The sequence below is a fragment of the Mustelus asterias genome, chromosome 1 (genome assembly GCF_964213995.1).
Source record: "Mustelus asterias chromosome 1, sMusAst1.hap1.1, whole genome shotgun sequence".
NCBI classification, from domain to species: Eukaryota; Metazoa; Chordata; class Chondrichthyes; order Carcharhiniformes; family Triakidae; genus Mustelus; species Mustelus asterias.
In genome coordinates this window covers 121,760,572-121,781,648 of record NC_135801.1, presented here as the reverse complement: position 1 = coordinate 121,781,648, position 21,077 = coordinate 121,760,572, and the positions used below count along the sequence as shown (strand labels likewise).

The following is a 21,077-nucleotide window of genomic DNA, read 5'->3' as shown; positions in this document are numbered from 1 at the left end:
GGGGGGTTGGCCAGATGGATCTCTGGTGGGGGGCAGAGAATGGGGGGTCCGCTGCCACTTGATAAGGGGGACAGTTATGTTGTGGGGGTGGGGCGATGTCTGTGGGGGCCATCGCTCCCAGGCTGCTTTATGTGGCCCGGGAGCAATGTTGCAGGGGAGTGTTTTTCAAATTTTTTTCACTGCGCATGCGCAGTTGAAGGCTCCAATCAGCAGAAGCGTTTTGAGAGCGATAAGCCCTGCTCACAGCACGATTCAGATTCGCGACTTTTTTTTCAGGCTGAGTGCCTATGGATGCACCAGAGAACAGGTTTACAAATCGAATCTGAATCACGCCCAGATTCAGCACTTAGAATAAAAATGGTAAAATTGGGCGCATAATGTCATCACTTTTTCACTGCATCTTCTCCTAAGAACAAGGTGAAACAATCTAAGCCTACATTCTCTCTAGTCATGGCACGATGCAATCAGTTTCAAGAACATAAAAATGCACATTTCTTGGGAAATACAATGCCAGACCCTTCTATAATACTACACCTAGCATCTAAATTAATAACTGATGAAATTCATTCATTCATATACAGTATTTAAGCCAATTTTAAGCAATCAAACTAGGTCTCCTTGGCATAAAGCCAGCTGTTAATAATTTACAACATTAGCCTCCTCAAGTCATACAAGCTAAAACATTAGAAACTCTATTTAATTCAAATAATTTAATAAAAGAAAACTTGTTTTGAGTACAATGTTTAAGATGAACAGAACAGCGTTTGTTGCGATATACAAAACCCTCCAGAACACAAGGGTTGACAGTAAACTGCTGAATATGTTAACTAACTTAGGAAAATAATCAAATTGCTATAAATTAAAATAGATCCAACACTCAAGAGTATTTGATTAAGTTATTCAAAAATTGTTTTCTCATGTTATTTGCATCATACGATATGGAATTTAGTCAATACAAGGACAACAATTTCTACAAATAGCAGTACTTACCATGAACAAAAGGGGAACAATTTGGAAGTCGTGACATGCTTAATGGATTTAAAGATGGGGACGGAAAGCTAAATGAAGGGAAGACAAAATTGCTTGGAGAAGGTGGTGGTACACTGCTATCTCTCTGATTTTCTGGCTTTTTGTCTTGCTGTTGTTGATGAAGAAGATCATTCAGCATCTGCTTTAGCCTACCAAGATACAGAAACAAACAAATATTCAGTATTACTGATAAAAAAATCAGCTTATATCATCTCTTCTCTTTAGGTATCCACAAGCTTAGACAAAGAAGCACTAAGAGTTTTGGTTACATTATCATTAGATTATTCTTCGATGTTCATTACCTAAGAAAAGGAAGAAAAACAAAAACATGTGCAAATCCACTTCAACTTTAGGCAACAACAGCTGTTTCTATGTTGGATTTTTCAGTTGGCAGTAATTTCATAAGTTGTTGGGAAGATATGGTCTAAAAATGTTCATCCATTGGTCAGCTTTCATGATTTTGGCATATTTTCTCAGGTTTTGCTGCATTAAATGGTTACACCAAGAGCCAGCAGTATCAAAACCATACTAAATTCAATTTAATAGAAACTAAAAATGGACTCTGTGGTGAAGAGGAGGCAAAAAAATGCGAACCCGCATATTGTTTGGTGCAATACTCGTTACATAGTCTCCCAACTTTACATAAGTAAACGTTCTCAAAGTATATGTCATGCTCCATTAAAAAGCAGTAGTAATAAAACAAGTACACGAGATTAAGTCTATGGAGTACGAATGGAAGTTTCCATACATTTAATGAGAAACCACATCCACACTGACACCTACGGTTTCTCACATTTAACTTGAATTACATTGTAAAAAAAAAGTTCATTGCCCATGACTGAACCATAAGACTAGATTGGAAAGTCACTCATTGGATGAGATTTTCCAGGAAATTGGCAAAGGCTGAAGGTGGCTGGGAAAAGGATCATTGAATCTGTCGACAGCAATGGCAACTTTCTCCATCATATATTCTGGGATTTGAAAAAAAATTTCAAGTATCAGGTCCCACAACTTATTGCTGGTGGGCAGCCTCAGCAACTTAGAAAAGCGAGTACCAGGGCCCAATATTTCAAGGGCACACAGGGCACAGCGACCAAACTAGTTAACCATGGACCCAACTCCTGGCAGCACCCGAGCACTGCCAGAATCCTCCAAAGAAAGAAAGTTCAAGGAGACTTAGATTTGATACAGATTATTGATCAGCCTGGAGTCTTGCTTAGATGTTTGCAGGCTGGAGTTTAAAACAGTAGACTGACTTGCGAGTTTGGAAAGTTTTAGTTATTACTTTTCCATAGTCCTTTTTGGATTTCCAAAAGGTGTTCGATAAGGTGCCTCACAAAAGGTTGCTGTGGAAGATTGGGGCACACGGAGTTGGGGGTAGGGTGTTAGCATGGATTGGGGATTGGCTATCCGACAGGAAGCAAAGAGTTGGAATAAATGGGTGCTTTTCTGGTTGGCAGGTGGTGACTAGTGGCGTGCCACAGGGATCGGTACTGGGGCCTCAACTGTTTACTATTTACATAGATGATCTGGAGGAGGGGACTGAGTGTAGGGTAACAAAGTTTGCTGACGACACGAAAATAAGTGGGAAAGTGGATTGGGTGGAGGAAGCGGAAGGTCTGCAGAGAGATTTGAATAGGCTGAGTGAGTGGGCGAGGATCTGACAGATGGAGTATAACGTTGACAAATGTGAGGTTATTCACTTTGGAAGAAATAATAGCAAATTGGATTATTATTTAAATGGAAAAAAATTACAACATGCTACTGTGCAAAGGGACCTGGGAGTCCTTGTGCAGGAGTCGCAAAAACTCAGTCTGCAGGTACAACAGATGATCAAGGCGGCAAATGGGATGTTGGCATTTATCGCGAGGGGGATAGAATATAAAAGCAGAGATGTCTTGCTGCATCTGTACAGGGCATTGGTGAGGCCGCAGCTGGAATACTGTGTGCAGTTTTGGTCCCCTTATTTGCGAAAGGATATATTGGCCTTGGAGGGAGTGCAGAGAAGGTTCACCAGGTTGATACCGGAGATGAAGGGTGTAGATTATGAGGAGAGATTGAGCAGATTAGGTTTGTACTCGTTGGAGTTTAGAAGGCTGAGGGGTGATCTTATAGAGGCATATAAGATAATGAAGGGGCTGGATAGGGTAGAAGTGGAGAGATTCTTTCCACTTAGAAAGGAAACCAGAACTAGAGGGCACAGCCTCAAAATAAAGGGGGGTCAGTTTAGGACAGAGTTGAGGAGGAACTTCTTCTCTCAGAGGGTGGTGAATCTCTGCCCACTGAAGTGGTGGAGGCTACCTCGTTGAATATGTTTAAGTCACGGATATATGGATTTCTGATCGGTAGGGGAATTAGGGGTTATGGGGAGCAGGCGGGTAAGTGGAACTGATTCACTTCAGATCAGCCATGATCTTATTGAATAGCGGGGCAGGCTCGAGGGGCTAGATGGCCTACTCCTGCTCCTATTTCTTATATTCTTAGATCCCCATGGACCTTAGTTCTGCTGGGGCTCCCCAATGCCATATTTGGTCAAATGCTGCTTTGGCACCGAAAGGAACGCTCGCCTCCCACCTCTGGCTTCCATTATCTGGGTCAAGGCAGTAATAAGGTGTCAGAACCAAATGTTCCCAACAGAACACAAAGTAAGCGGACAGCAGGTTTGTCTTTAGATGGCTGGTGCTATCTATTACTGATGATCAAGGGGAGTCCAATAGGATGAGAACTGGTTAGGTTAGATTTGTCCTGCTTTTTCTGGATTGCAGACATCTAAACAAACTTTTGCACAAAGGATGAATGCTGACACAGCTTTTTGGAACAACTTGGCTTAGTAGCTAGCCCTGATTTAGGGCACGGACAAGTTAATGGAGTTAGAGACTTTTTGAATATACAATTTGTATGGTGGATCTCACGGATGTAGTGCACTTGTGGTGTAAATGCACTTAATAAGTTGCCACACAAAGGGTTATTAAATAAAATTAAGACTCATAGGTTTAGCATAACAAATTTGTATGGACTGAGGGTTAGTTAACTGACAGAAAATAGAAATAAACATGAATTTGTCAAGTAGTCGGGCTATAACTAGCCGGGTAACATAGGATCAATGTTAGGGGTCTCAGCTATCTACAATCTATACTAATTGCTTACATAAGGAAACCGAGTGTATCGTTAACAAATTTGGACATGGTACAAAGTTAGTTTGGAAAGTAAACAGTGAGGAGGATGCAAATATGGATATGGACAAGTTGAGTGAATGGGCAAGAACATAGCCACATTGCCTTTCATCTGCTATCTGTGAAGAGCAAAATATGTTTTGAATTGCGAGAGACTGGGAAGTGTGAGCATCCATGGAGACCTGGATGTCCTTGTGCATGAACCGCAACAAGTTATGATGCAGATACGGCAAGCAATTGAGGTCAGACCTGCAGTACTGCATGAAATTTTGGTTGGCTTACCTAAAGGAAGACATAATTGCCCTAGAGGGAGTACAACAAAGCTTCACTAGGCTGATTTCTGGGATGAGTTGATCTTTCTATGACAATATGCTATATTGTGGAGATGCCGGCGTTGGACTGGGGTAAACACAGTAAGGAGTCTAACAACACCAGGTTAAAGTCCGACAGGTTTATTTGGTAGCTTAATATGCTATATTCCCAGGAGTTTAGAAGAATCAGAAACATATTCTAACTGAAACATGTAACATTGCTTCAGTGGATTAACAGTAGATTCTGAGGAAGTTTCCCCTCTGGCTGGGATTTTAGCATATAGTGTCATAGTCTCAGAATAAAGAATTGGCCATAAGCAGTGAGATGAACAGAAATTACTTCAATTGAAAAGTTGTGAACTATTGGAGTTCTCAATCTGTGGAAGCTGTCGTTGAGTATATTCTAGGCTGAGGTTGACAGATTTTTGGGTAACCAAGTACTGAGCTCTGGAATGCCTTCCCCACACCTCTCCACTTTGTTTTATTCCTTTCAGACAATCCTTAAAACTTACCTCTTTGATGAAGGTTTTGCCCGTCTAAAATCTTCTGTGATGTAACTTTTATGTCAAAGGTGCTTTACAAATATAAAAGTAGTTGTTGGTGTTGTGCCTGTTCTTATTTTCTTTCACTCTACTAATCATTTACAACTGTGTGATTGGCTGGGCCATTTCAGAGACAATTAAGGATCAACAATGCAAATGTGACACTGAAGCCATTTGCAGGCCAGACCAGGCATTATCCTTGCCTGAAAGGCAGCGGTGATTTATTTTTTACAACAATTAAGAAGCTCAAATGCTAGCCCACAAATTACCAGGACTCTCATCCTCTGGATTGCTAGTGTATCAGAGAAAATGGTGGTGTAATGGTAATGTCACTGGACTAGTAATCCAGCAACCCAATCTAATGCTTTCGGGACACAGACCACAAGTTGGTAGAACTTGAAGTCAATTAATAAAAGTGAAATATAAAACTAGTCTCAGTCATGGGGACCATGACACTATTGATTGGCAGAAAAACCCATCTGATTCACTAATGTCCTTTAGTGAAAGAAATCTGCCATCCTTACTTGGTCTGGTCTACATATGATTCCAGACCCACAGCAATGTGATTAACTCTTAAATGCCTTCTGCAAAGGCCTAACAACTCACTCAGTTCAAGGGTAGTTAGGGACAGACAAACAAATGCTGGCCTTGCCAGTGACACCCATGTCCTATGAAAGAATAAAGAAAAACAACACCACTGTACCCTAAAGTAACTCACCTGGAAAACCATTCACTAAGATCTATACATCAGCACAACTTGGGTATATTTTACAAAATTTACTATTTTCCCCATGTCTAAGACAAATTGCCACTTATTTTTCCAGTAAATACCAACTTCAAATACTCGCAAATAATTTAAAAAACACCTTTGCACATGGTTCTGTTGCCAAGCCAACTGCGTGTAACACTGGTTTAATTGGTGCATAATGATATGCACCTGAGGTGATCCAACATTGCTGGGCATTACACTGTAAGGGCCAGTAAGGAACGTCTGCAGAAGATACGAAAGTGCCTGCATAGAAATAAAAAGTTTATTTATAACTACACAAAATAGCACAGAATCAAACTTCAGTAAAACATATTTCATAAACAAAACTATCTTCTGCAATCTAACATGTTTATGATGCAACTCAAGTTCCGTCAGTAAAGCAAACTATTGGAATGATGTACACAACCAAAAATCTTCAATGCAAATTTTCCTGGACAAACGAAAATCACAGATAAGAGAAGAAATAATACTGTTTTGCCGAATTGTCTACAAATGCATGTATATTTGGTTAAAACTCACATTGGCCCTTGACAGTTTCACAGCACTTCTGATAACGCATCAAAACAGTAATTGATTTGACATGAAAAAATAATCTGCAATATGACTTATCCTAAATAATGTTTGTACGCTTTAGATCAGAGCTGGATCATTCTACTGCAATTAAATTCTTTCAGGACTGTATATATTTAGAGAAGCACAGCACTGATTTTCTCAGCAAGGCAGCAGTGGATCAAAACTGATCGCTCCCCACTCAAAAAAATTTAATTAAATGACTAAATGAAACTTTTGGTTTAACTGTATATGAATACATAAGCAAAAAATTAATTCCCTCAAATGATCTTTTGAAAGAGACCCACATTCTGAACTTTTATTCTCGCTTGCCTCTTCTCCAAATATAACCTGGTACTTACCTTCTAATTTGGTAGTCTTGGCAACAAAATCCTTCAGAATCACAGTAGAGTATAGCAGATTTCCACCACAAGCAGTCTAAAATAGATCTCATTGTCTTCTTTGTGATTCAAATATGAATTCCAATTACATATTTTTCTTCGTCTCAACTATTCCCTGTGGTCAAGTAGTCCATGCTCTAATAACCTTCTACTTGGGGAAATTTGTCTGAACTTCACTCCTCTCGGCGGCTATTTCAAATTGAAGGCCCAACTTCCGAACTTGAACCAGACAAACCTTCAAAAAAATCCTCTCTTAAAAACCTCTTTGAAATGGTCACATTGTACTGCAATAGAAATTGGCCCAACTTCTCCACTTTCCACGTAACTTTAGTGTCTCATCCTGGTGGATTTGCAGTTGAAGTTTACTGCCACAGAACACAATGCTAACTGAGGCCTAACTATTGCCTTGAGATGTTTCTATGCACAATGGCCCTCTTTTTAAAGCTCAATGGTGTTTACCTTTACGTCTTGATCTACCTGTTCAGTCTTGCAAGGAATTGCATTTTTCAACCCTCCACAAACTTTAGTGCTTTTCTACTGAGTGCATACTCCTATTTATTGTTCCTCCCCACAAAATATATTACTTAACACTACCCCACAACAAATGGCACATTATAGTCTGCCCGTCAGCAAACTTCAACTAAATTCTTTCCACTTCTGAACTGCATAAGTCACCTTTTTTCTCCCAAGAAGGCTGACCTCAGCTTTGTTGAATTACTTCCAATCTGCACACATCTCACAATGACAAGATGCAGAGTGCTCATATGACACATTCTTAATCAATCAACAGCAAAGCAGTTGCATGCGAAAGCTGTGCACTCTTCTCAGGCAGTGGCAGAGAGGTGTTAGAAGAGGGGTGGATATGCATGATCTTCCAAAAATACTTCCTACCTGCTGGTCCTGCATCAGGGTCTGGCACATGTTTGTGCTGAATTCTAATTGCCTTGTCAGCTGGTTTATTTGTTCTTGCCAGTGTTCTCTCTCTTCCACATAGGAAAGATCAGCTGCCCAGCGCAGGTTTTCCTGCCGACGCATACCAACATTCTGTTGCTTGTTTTTAGGGGATGGACGATAGTTCCCATCTACAGAACATGTCCGCTTATCCTTACACCTATGGAAATGATAGATAGGAAAAGTATGTTATGCAACAAACAGCTTAATTGAGTTGGAAGGTCCGGTCAACAGGCAAAACAGTCACCACATCATATAAGCATACATACGAACATAGGGATAAGGAACATGAGATGGCAATTTGGCCCTTCAATCCTGCTGTCATTTGAGAAGATCATGGCTGATCCGATTGCGGTCTCTACTTTTCTGTCTACCCCTCTTTGACCCCCAAATTAGATGTCACACCAAAGCACAAATTGATTAGAGTCCAAATTATTTATACACATGAATCAGTGCTAACTTGTAGCTGTGCAATCATAAGCAAACTTGCTGAACACCAAACCTGGAATTAGGAAACTTAATTAGGGGTGTCAGCTTTGGTATCTGAAAGGACTGATTATTAGGAAGAATTGTAACCCTATGTCGATGAATTGCTGTAATTTCCATGGCAATCGTAATCCAATACTGGCATTGGAATTTCAGGATACTGATACAATGATGATAAAGGAATGCTGATATGTCCAAGTCAGAATGGTGGGTGACTTCTAGAAGAAACTGCAGATGATGGCATTCCCTTGACATTGTTGCTCGTATTCTCTATGGTAGAGGCCCCAGAACTGGAGTAGCTGCCAAATTAACTTTACAGAGTTATTGTAGTGCATCATTTAGACAGAACACCAATCGAAAGATGAAAGTCTTGAGTTCAAAACAAGTGGCACTAGCTCAGTGGACTTTGTTCTGATTGTCATCCAATTTCCCCAAGTGTTGTTGCAGATGGATGGTGAAATGTATTTGTTATACCCTCAATTTGAACCATGCAGATGAGAGAGAGGTAAAGTCGCCATAGTCCCAGGTGACCATAGGCTGCTCTCCCCTTTGAGAGGGAGAGCTGACTGGTGGCGATTTAACTGGAGGATGACCACATCTCAGGCAAGGTTGAGAAGACAGGCCTTCATGAATAACCTCAGCAGGTACAGGAATTGAGTTTTTAAAGTTTATTTATTAGTGTCACAAGTAGGCTTACATTAACACTGCAATGAAGCTACTGTAAAAATCCCCTAGCCGCCACACTCCGGTGCCTATTTGGGTACACAGAGGAAGAATTTAGCATGGCCAATGCATCTAACCAGCATGTCTTTCGGACTGTAGGAGGAAACCAGAGCACCTGGAGGAAACCCACACAGACACGGTGAGAACATGCAGACTCTGCACTGACAGTGACCCAAGCCAGGAATCGAACCCGGGTCCCTGGTGCTGTGCGGCAGCAGTGCTAACCACTGTGCCATCCTAGAACCCATGCTGTTGGTGTTTCTCTACATCATGAACTAGCTGTCTAGCCAACTGAGCTAAACTGACTCTCAGTAGAAAGGTATTGATGGTTCAGGTGACAAGTTGTTCCCTTACTACATACCCATATACTGCTATGTTTTAATAGCCAGAATTTAATTGGCCGTCCAGTTAATTTTATGGTCAACAGTGAGTTCCCTTCCCCATCACCCCTAAGGACACCATTGGTAGAGGGCTTAACAACAATGGTGCTACTGAAGTTTTGATGTGATTGGCAGGCCTCTTCAACTACGGCTAAAAGGATTGAGGAAATTAAGGTAATTAATATTGGCAGGGTTAAAGTATCGGAGAAACTTAAACTAAACTCTGACAAATCCCTAGGCCTTCATAGCCTACATTCTAGGTTTGTAAGAGAGCGAGCCACAGAGATAATGGATGCACTGACTGTGGTTTTCCAAAATTGCTCAGGTCCAAGAATGATCCCAACAGACTGGAAATTTGCAAATGTAGCATCACTATTCAAGAAAGAAGCAGAGGGAAAACAGGGAATTATAATCTATTCTTCAGGAAGTCTTAACAAACACTTAAAAAGTCATGGATTATCAGACAAAGTCAACATGGTTTTATGAAAAGGAAATGGTGTTGAACAAATCGGGTAAGACCACACCCGGAGTAGTGTGTACAGTTTTAGTCTCCATATTTACTTGTAATGGAGGCAGTACAGCAAAGATTCACTAGATTAGCTCCTGGGAGGAGAGGGTTGTCCTATGATGAATGGTTGAAAAATTAGGTCTTATTGTCTGGAGTTAAGAAGAATGAGAGGTGATCTAACTGAAACATACAAGGTACTGAAGGGGTTTGACAGAGTAGACACTTGAGAGGTTTCTTCTCCTGGCTAGGGAATTTAGAACATGGGGGCACAGTCTCAGGTTAAGGGGTCAATCATTTAAGACTAAGAAGGACTGTGATTCTTTGGAATTCTCGACCCCAGAGGGTTAGGATGCTCATCATTGAATATGTTCAAAGGCTGAGACAGATAGACTTTTCTCTCTCATGGATATGGGGAGTAGGCAGGAAAGTAGAGTTGACGCTGAAGGTCAGCCATGATCGTACTGAATGGTGGAGCACGATCAATGTGGCCTATGGTCTACTCTTGCTCATATTTCTTATGTTATTATGTCTTTATCTGGTTCATGATAAGGCTGATACAAGGTGATATGGAATGTTTCATATCAGAAGAATTGTGAAGAAAGCTGCTTACTTTAGGGCCCAGTGCAAACATTACCTTTCTTTGATCGTATAACAAAGAAAACCTTAATGAAGCAATGTGAAGATGTGTGAAGCAATGCTACTGCGCTAAGGAGCTCCTGCAGTCATGCCCTGATGCTGTGACATCTGGTCTCCAAAAAACTACATGTTTTTCGGCATGATTCCAGCGATTAAAGGGATTTCTGGTGCCATCATCATTCAAATATTGCCCTGCTGTTGAGAGAAATTACACTCACCTCTCCTCTTGCAGTTAACTCCTATGTCCACAACAGGTCGACAAGGCTGTGACAAGTTCTGTAGCTAGGTTATTCTCCCTTAAATTTAACCTGCCCCCTGTCTGTCCAATTTCCAAGTGTATTCAAATCTCATTGCAGCTTATCCCATTCAATTTTGGAGCCAATAACCTTCATTAGCTTTGCATCACCTACGAATTTAACCACCAATGTTTATAATTCCCAACTTCACAACATCTAGAAAAATAGTTGAACAATGGAAAATATTAAAATTTACTCTTAAAGTAATAGAGATTTACAGCATGGAAACAGGCCCTTCAGCCCAACTTGTACATGCCGCCCAGTTTTTAACACTAAGCTAGTCCCAATTGCCCATATTTGGCCCATATCCCTCTATACCCATTTTACCCATGTAACTGTCTAAACGCTTTTTAAAAGACAAAATTCTACCCGCCTTCAATACTGCCTCTAGCAGCTCGTTCCAGACACTCACCACCCTGAGTGAAAAAATTGCCCCTTTGGACGCTTTTGTATCTCTCCCGTCTCACTTTAAACCTATACCCTCTAGTTTTAGACTCTCCTACCTTTGGGAAAAGATGTTGACTATTTACCTTATCAATGCCCCTTATTATTTTATAACCCTCTATAAGATCACCCCTAAGCCTCCTAACGTCCAGGGGAAAAATGTCCCAGTCTATCCAGCCACTCCTTATAATTCAAACCATCAAGTAACGGGCGGCACAGTAGCACAGTGGTTAGCACTGCTGCTTCACAGCTCCAGGGACCTGGGTTCGATTCCCAGCTTGGGTCACTGTCCGTGTGGAGTTTGCACATTCTCCTCGTGTCTGTGTGGGTTTCCTCCGGGTGCTCCGGTTTCCTTCCACAGTCCAAAGATAAGAACATAAGAAATTGGAGCAGGAGTAGGCCATCTAGCCCCTCGAGCCTGCCCCACCATTCAAGAAGATCATGGCTGATCTGAAGTGGATCAGTTCCACTTACCCGCCTGATCCCTATAACCCCTAATTCCCTTACCGATCAGGAATCCATCTATCTGTGATTTAAACATATTCAACGAGGTAGCCTCCACCACTTCAGTGGGCAGAGAATTCCAGAGATTCACCACCCTCAGAGAAGAAGTTCCTCCTCAACTCTGTCCTAAACTGACGCCCCTTTATTTTGAGGCTGTGCCCTCTAGGTCTAGCTTCCTTTCTAAGTGGAAAGAATCTCTCCACCTCTACCCTATCCAGCCCCTTCATTATCTTATATGCCTCTATAAGATCTCCCCTCAGCCTTCTAAATTCCAACAAGTACAAACTCAATCTGCTCAGTCTCTCCTTATAATCAACACCCCTCATCTCTGGTATCAACCTGGTGAACCTTCTCTGCACTCCCTCCAAGGCCAATATATTCTTCCGCAAATAAGGGGACCAATACTGCACACAGTATTACAGCTGTGGCTTCACCAATGCCCTGTACAGATGCAGCAAGACATCTCTGCTTTTATATTCTATCCCCCATGCGATATAGGCCAACATCCCATTTGCCTTCTTGATCACCTGTTGCACCTGCAGACTGGGTTTTTGCGTCTCATGCACAAGGACTCCCAGGTCCCTTTGCACAGTAGCATGTTGTAATTTTTTTCCATTTAGATAATAATCCAATTTGCTATTATTTCCTCCAAAGTGAATAACCTTGCATTTGTCAACGTTATACTCCATCTGCCAGATCCTTGCCCACTCACTCAGCCTGTCCAAATCTCTCTGCAGACCTTCTATGCCCTCCATACGATTCACTTTTCCACTTATCTTTGTGTTGTCTGCAAACTTTGTTACCCTACACTCAGTCCCCTCCTCCAGATCGTCTATATAAATGGTAAATAGTTGAGGCCCCAGTACCGATCCCTGCGGCACGCCACTAGTTACCATCCGCCAACCAGAAAAGCACCCATTTATTCCAACTCTCTGGTTCCTGTCGGATAGCCAATCCCCAATCCACGCTAACACCCTACCCCCAACTCCGTGTGACCCAATCTTCTTCAGCAACCTTTTGTGAGGCACCTTATCAAACACCCTTTGGAAATCCAAAAACACCGCATCCACCGGTTCCCCTCCGTCAACCGCACGAGTCACATCTGCTTAGGTTGATTGGCCATGCTAAAATTGCCCCTTAGTGTCCTGGGATGCGTAAGTTAGAGGGATGAGTGGGTGGATATGTGGTAGGGCCTGGGTGGGATTGTTGTCGGTGCAGACTTGATGGGCCAAAAGGCCTCTTTCTGCACTGTTGGGTTTCTATGATTTCTATGATTCTATGATCAAGTCCCGGTAGCATCCTAGTAAATCTTTTCTGCACTCTTTCGAGTTTAATAATATCCTTTCCATAATAGGGTGACGAGAACTGTATACATCCATCATTATGAAGTGCTTCGAAAGGCTAGTCATGGCACGAATCAATTCCAGCCTGCCGTACCACTTGGATCCACTACAGTTTGCCTATCGCCGCAACAGGTCCACAGTAGACGCCATCTCCCTGGCCCTGCACTCAACCCTGAAACACCTAGATAACAAAGACACCTATGTCAGACTCCTATTTATTGACTACAGCTCAGCCTTCACCACCATTATTCCAACAAAACTCATCTCCAAACTCCACGGCTTGGGCCTTGGCACCTCCCTCTGCTACTGGATCCTGAACTTCCTAACTCTCAGACCACAATCAGTAGGGATAGGCAAAAACACCTCCTCCACGATCATCCTCAACACCGGTGCCCCACAAGGCTGTGTTCTCAGCCCCCTACTATACTCCTTATACAACTGTTCGGCCAAATTCCCCTCCAATTCGATTTTCAAGTTTGCTGACGACACCACCGTAGAGGGTCGGATCTTAAACAATGACGAGACAGACTACAGGAATGAGATAGAGAATCTAGTGAACTGGCGCGACAACAATAATCTCTCCCTCAATGTCAACAAAACGAAGGAGATTGTCATCGACTTTAGGAAGCGTAAAGGAGAACATACTCCTGTCTACATCAATGCGATAAAGTAGAAAGGGTCGAGGGATTCAAGTCTTCAGGGGTCCAGATCACCATCAACCTGTCCTGGTCCCCCCGTGCCGACACTATCGTTAAGAAAGCCCACCAACGCCTCTACTTTCTCAGAAGACTAAGGAAATTTGGCATGTCAGCTATGACTTTTACAGATGCACAGTAAGAAGTCTCACAACACCAGGTTAAAGTCCAACAGGTTTATTTGGTAGCAAATACCATAAGCTTTCGGAGCAATGCTCCTTCGTCAGATGGAGTGGTCTCTGTTCTCAAACAGGGCACAGACACAGAAATCAAATTACAGAATACGGATTAGAATGCAAATCTCTACAGCCAGCCAGGTCTTAAATGCACAGACAATGTGGGTGGAGGGAGCATTCAACACAGGTTAAAGAGATGTGTATTGTCTCCAGACAGTACAGCTTGTGAAATTGTGCAAGTCCAGGAGTCAAGCTGTGGGGGTTACTGATAATGTGACATAAATCCAACATCCCGGTTTAGACCGTCCTCATGTGTGCGAAACTTGGCTATCAGTTTCTGCTCAGTGACTCTGCGCTGTCGTGTGTCGTGAAGGCCGCCTTGGAGAACGCTTACCTGAAGATCCAAGGCTGAATGCCCGTGACTGCTGAAGTGCTCCCCCACAGGAAGAGAACAGTCTTGCCTGGTGATTGTCGAGCGGTGTTCATTCATCCGTTGTCGTAGCGTCTGCATGGATTCCCCAATGTACCATGCCTCGGGACATCCTTTCTTGCAGCGTATCAGGTAGACAACGTTGGCCGAGTTGCAAGAGTAGGTACCATGTACCTGGTAGATGGTGTTCTCACGTGAGATGATGGCATCCGTGTTGATGATCCGGCACGTCTTGCAGAGGTTGCTGTGGCAGGGTTGTGTGGTGTCGTGGTCACTGTTCTCCTGAAGGCTGGGTAGTTTGCTGCGGACAATGGTCTGTTTGAGGTTGCGTGGTTGTTTGAAGGCAAGAAGTGGGGGTGTGGGGATGGCCTTGGCGAGATGTTCGTCTTCATCAATGACATGTTGAAGGCTCCGGAGGAGATGCCGTAGCTTCTCCGCTCCGGGGAAGTACTGGACGACGAAGGGTACTCTGTCCACCGTGTCCCGTGTTTGTCTTCTGAGGAGGTCGGTGCGGTTTTTCGCTGTGGCACGTCGGAACTGTTGATCGATGAGTCGAGCACCATATCCTGTTCTTATGAGGGCATCTTTCAGCGTCTGGAGGTGTCTGTTGCGATCCTCCTCATCCGAGCAGATCCTGTGTATTTGGAGGGCTTGTCCGTAGGGGATGGCTTCTTTTACGTGTTTAGAGTGGAAGCTGGAGAAGTGGAGCATCATGAGGTTATCCGTGGGCTTGCGGTACAGTGAGGTGCTGAGGTGACCGTCCTTAATGGAGATGTGTGTGTCCAAGAATGCAACCGATTCCGGAGAGTAGTCCATGGTGAGTCTGATGGTGGGATGGAACTTGTTGATGTCATCATATAGTTGTTTCAGTGATTGCTCACAGCTTGACTCCTGGACTTGCACAGTTTCACAAGCTGTACTGTCTGGAGACAATACACATCTCTTTAACCTGTGTTGAATGCTCCCTCCACCCACATTGTCTGTGCATTTAAGACCTGGCTGGCTGTAGAGATTTGCATTCTAATCAGTATTCTGTAATTTGATCTGTGTCTGTGCCCTGTTTGAGAACAGAGACCACTCCATCTGACGAAGGAGCATTGCTCCGAAAGCTTATGGTATTTGCTACCAAATAAACCTGTTGGACTTTAACCTGGTGTTGTGAGACTTCTTACTGTGCTTACCCCAGTCCAACGCCGGCATCTCCACATCATTTTACAGATGCACCATAGAAAGCATGCTTTCTGGTTGTATCACAGCTTGGTATGGCTCCTGCTCTGCCCAAGACCGTAAGGAACTACAATAGGTTGTGAATGTAGCCCAATCCATCACGCAAACCAACCTCCCATCCATTGACTCTGTCTACACTTCCCCCTGTCTTGGCAAAGCAGCCAGCATAATTAAAGACCCCATGCACCCCAGACATTCTCTCTTCCACCTTCTTCCTTCAGGAGAAAGATATAAAAGTCTGAGGTCACATAACAATCGACTCAAGAACAGCTTCTTCCCTGCTGCTGTCTGACTTTTGAATGGACTTACCTTACATTAAGTTGATCTTTCTCTATATCCTAGCTATGACTGTAACACTACATTCTGCACTCTCTCATTTCCTTCTCTATGAACGGTATGCTTTGTCTGTATTGCACGCAAGAAACAATACTTTTCACTGTATGTTAATACATGTAACAATAATAAATCAAATCAAATCAAGTGTGGCCTTACTAATGTCTTATACAACTTCAACAAGACATTGGTTCCAGTCCTGCCCAGGTGCAGACTGTCCAATTTGCTCTGGTCCCACCTCAGAATCGATTCCAATGTTCCAATGAATCCCTCCCTCTTGCACCATCTCTCAAACCATGCATTAATTTCGGCTATCCTGACATTCCTACTCTGACTAGCACATGGCACTGGTAGCAATCTTGAGATTACGACTTTTGAGGTCCTACTTTTTAGTTTAACTCCTAACTCCCTAAATTCAGCTTGTAGGATCTCATCCCGTTTTTTTACCAATATCGTTGGTACCTATATGCACCACGACAGCTGGCTATTCATTCTCCCCCTCCAGCCGCTCCAAACATCCTTGACCCTTGCACCAGGGAGGCAACATACCATTCTGGAGTCTCGTTTGCGTCCACAGAAACACCCGTCTATTCCCCTTAAAACTGGGTCCCCTATCACTATAGCTCTGCCACTCTTTTTCCTGTCCTCCTGTGCAGCAGAGTCAGCCACAGTGCCATGAACCTGGCTCCTGGTAAGCTATCTCCCCCAATAGTGTCCAAAACGATACATCTGTTTTGGATTTAAAGTTCACTCATTGCCTTTCAATCCTCAACCCACCTTCCATCATACTGCAATCAGCATTGTGCAGTGTATTTATTCTACAGTGTCCATAAAAACCTAAGTTTCTTGTCAGCTTTTAAAACAAAGGAGAGTTACAGAGAAAGTTAAATAATACACCAGCTTGGAGAAAGACACCACAGCACCATCAGATTACATCCATTATCTGGGGAGATTGTTATTGCTTAAAGCACTCAGCAGTTTTGCGCATCAAGTTGCTTTTGAAAACAATTCCCATCCTAAGTGCAGTTCTGTTTTTAAGCATTGGAGTTTGATCCAGAGAGATTGATATTGTACAGCTGTGCCTATCTTTATACTTCAGGCTACAAGATGTCCCTTGGAGTCAATTAATAAACTACTAAAAGTCATTCACTGTCATGAAAAAAAAAGAAAACAAATGACTACAGGCTTTAAAAATAGGAGTCTGGGGAAAACAAAACAAGCATAGTAGAATGGAAGGGAAAATATGTGGGAAAGTAAGATACCAGGCAACTAAAATAGCAGCTCTGGAAATGCTTATTGCACAAATTCACTATAAATTTTGAGATTTAGTGTACTTTGTTTAAAATACTGGAACAATATTAAATTTCTTCTCTTTCAACTAATTAGCTTTGTTTTTTTTATTCTCTTCATTGGTTCTTCCATCCATTAATTTAAAAAAATCAAATTACATTCCACTGAAACAATTCTCTTAGCTAAATGTTCTGTTCAAGTCACATTCTATAAAAGGTATCCTGTAATAATTCCACATCTGACTAAATGGAACTCATGCCTGGTCTCCCGTGAGAAAAAAAATAAAGCCTGGTTGTGCTATCACAGCACTAACATTAAACTCTTAAAGGAACAAACACAGCCATAAGCAGCAGTAGCAGAGCAAAAAGAATCTGATCCATCCACATCTATAAATATAATTGAGAAATGCCCCTGCACCATTAACGTTTCACCCTATTCTGGAGGGAAGCCTCATTCACATGATTCTTTAATATAGATTGCTTCAAATATATTTTCAAAAGCAAATGTGACAATCATATATTGTGGCTTTTAACAACTTTCTGATCTGAATACTTGCATCAATAAATTAAGCAACAGAAGCAATGAAATAATGCATTCTCAGAAGCATTATGGAAAAAAATTAATACTTCAAAGAAAATTAGAATGTAGAAGTTCAGAGTACAGATCAAAGACACAATTTTTCCTTTCTAAATAATACATTGTACCCTATTGCATGTAATATAAAACAGAGGGCAGAGAAGTACAGAACAGTAAAGCAGTTGCAACAATAATTGAGACAAAAGTGAAGCAATTAACAAACTTTGGAATTCCCGAGTCTGAATTGCCACCTTAAAATAGTGGAATCACAGAAACTTTACAAAGCAGGATGAGGCCATTCATCCCACTGAGTCAGCACTGACTTTCTGAAAGAGCATTCTACCAAGTCCTATCCTCCCGCCTTATCAGCATAACCTTGCATAATCTCTCTTTTCAGATAGCAATCAATTCCCGTCTGAATATCTCGATCAAACCTACCTCCAACAACTTCTCATATTTGTTCCAGACTCCAACCATCCACTGGGTGGGAAAACCTTTCCTCAAATTACTTTTACTCCTTTTGCCAATTGTTTTGAATCCGTGCCCTCTAGTTCTTGATGCTCTCAAGTGGGGACAGGTTCTCACTATTTACCTTGTCCAGACCCCGCAGGTTCTTGATTACCTCTATCAAGTCTCCTCTCAGCCTTCTTTGATTCAAGGAGTACAATCCCAACCTCTCCAATCTATCCTCATAGCTAGTTCTTTACTCCTGGAATCATTCTTGTGAATTGCCTCTGTACTTCTCCAATGCTTTCACGTCCTTCCTCAAGTACCCAGAACCAGATGAGGCCTAATTGGTGTCTTATACATGTCCAACATGACCTGCTTACTCTTGTAATCAATGCCCCCATTAAAAAGCATAAGATACTACATACTTTATTAACTGCTCTCTAAACATGTCCTGCCATCTTCAATGACATAGACATTGAGGTCCCTCTATTCCTGTAGCTCCTTTGAAGTTTCTCCCTTTGTTCTACACTATCTCTCCACATTCTAAAATGAATCACCTCCCACTTCTCTGCATTGAACTTCATCCGCCACTTGTCTGCCCAATCCATAAAAATATCTATGTTCTTTTGAAGTTCAAGACTATTCTCATCACAGTTGACAACATTTTCAACCTTTGTATCATCTGCAAATTTTGAAATCATGCTCTAAACACCACAATCTAGGTCACTAATATACATCAGGAAGAGTAAGGGAGTCGCAACAGAAGGGGGTCACAACACTGACCCCTGGGGAACTCCTCTAGAAACCTTAGTTCAATCTGAAAAATGTATCATTATTCTCCATTTCCTGCCACTCAGCCAATTTCTGCCTCCTTTTCTTTATTTCCATGAGCTAGAACTTTGCTCACAAGTCTGTGTGCGGCACTGCATCAAATGCCTTTTGAAAATGCATGCACATCACATGAACAGCATTGTCCTTATCAATCTTCTCTGATACATCCTCAAACAATTCCAGCAAGTTCGTTAAACATGATTTTCCCTTAATGAATCCATGCTGATTTTCCTTAATTATCCCCCAGTTGTCTAAGAGACTATTGATTTTGTCCCAAAATATGGGCCGGGGTTCTCCCAGCCCGCTGCGCTACTCGAGCAGCACAGAGAGCCGGAAGACATTAGCAGGGGGCCTGTAGTAGGAATCGCAACCGGCATCCGGCCAATCGCGAGTGTCCCAGGTCCTTTTTTCCCATGTAATCAGCCCTGCGCCGAAAATTGATGTGGGGTTCATTACCATATGGAAATCGTCATTTCCATATGATTAGCAATCCCAGGACGGTAGTCTCCGGGCCCGCTGTGTCTCTCCCGTGCCGAGAGAAATTCCCACTGCCGACTGGGCAGTGCCGATGGGCGGGCCCTCCTTAGGGAGGTTGGGGGGCTGATCAGTGGTGGTGCCCCCCCCCATGCCAATCGTCGGTCTCTCAATATCTTTTGCAGCCCCCCATGGCCAGCCCCAATTCTCTCCTCCGCCCCACCCCACCCCCCAGCAACCCCAGTCAGAGCCCTGCCCCTGGCACTATCTAGTCCTAAGGAAGACTGGCAAATTATCACCGGTGCCACTTCAATGTCAACTCTCACTTCCCTTGAAAACATCTCATTTGGTTCTGGCACCATATCACTTTTCAGCAAAGATAGCCTTTCAACACCTCCTTCTCCTCAATTGTAAATTCCTTAAGTGCACCAGTTACCTTCTTTCTCACTTTGGCTTGGGTAGCATCTTCTTCTTTTGTGAAGAAAGTTGCAAAGTACTCATTTAATATCTGCTATTTTTCCTGCCTCCACATGCACTTCCCCCTTTTTATTCCTCATCGGCCTTACTCTCTCTTTTACACCCTTTTATTAATTATATGCTTACAGAAGACTGTGGGATTTACTTCTTATGTTAGCTGCCAGTCTCTTTTCATGCTCTCTCCTTGCTTTTCTTATGAGCTTTTTCACTTCCCGTCTGGTCCTTCTATATTCAGCATGATTCACCATTGTATTTTCTACATGACATCTGTCGTTAAAGCACTTCTTCCTTTTCAGCTTCACTGCCATCTCTCTCGTCATCCAGGGCATTCTGGATTTATTTGTCCTACCATTCCCCTTCAAGGAATATATCTTGACATTGCCTGCAATACCTTTTATTTGAAGGCAGCCCATTGTTGAGCCACCATCTTGGTTCCAACTCACTCAACTCAGATCATTCTCATCCCATCAAAGTTGGTTTTCCCCCAAAATAATTATCTTTGCTCTGGATTGTTCCTTGTCCTTTTCCATGGCCAGCCTAAACCTTATGCATGATACAGTGGCCACTGTCTCCGAAATACACTCCCACTGATATGATCCACTTGGGCCAACTCATTCCCCAGAACCAAGCCTAACAGTGCATGCCCTCTCATTGGACTGGAAACATACTGCTTTTGTTATCTTGAACACATTCCAGGAACTCACACCACACTTGGCCCTTTGAACTATTCACTCTGAACATTATTTTTTTATGATTAGACCATTGTGTATTATGCTGCTTTTAGCATATACTACAGAATTAAAGACAATATTATACCTAGGAAGCTTAAGATAGGGTATTAAGAAACCATGAATTTTGAAAAATTCCCTGCAGAAAATAAATATATTTGGTTGCCACACTGTGCAAAACACTGCTGTAACACAAAAACTGGAACAATTTGCTCTTCTATACCAACATCATAAAATTGCAGCATTTAAACATTTTATTGAACTATCATTCCATTTACAACCTGAATTACTAAAAAGCAGTTCAGTACAGACTAAAAATATTTTTTCTGCTTCACTGGCTTGTAG

General features: G+C 42.4%; 1 protein-coding gene across 11 annotated transcripts in view; it reads right to left on the bottom strand.

Moving 5' to 3' along the window:
- pcm1 (pericentriolar material 1) overlaps positions 1–21,077 on the bottom strand; it is a 137,966-nt gene that overhangs the window by 44,344 nt on the left and 72,545 nt on the right. For all 11 annotated transcript variants that reach the window (XM_078217892.1, XM_078217806.1, XM_078217822.1 and 8 more), the window contains 3 exons: positions 7,666–7,885; positions 5,922–6,067; positions 991–1,178 (listed from right to left, as the gene is read on the bottom strand). In XM_078217892.1, coding sequence (XP_078074018.1) covers positions 991–1,178; positions 5,922–6,067; positions 7,666–7,885 — 554 coding nt within the window. The remainder of the gene's footprint in view (positions 1–990; positions 1,179–5,921; positions 6,068–7,665; positions 7,886–21,077) is intronic.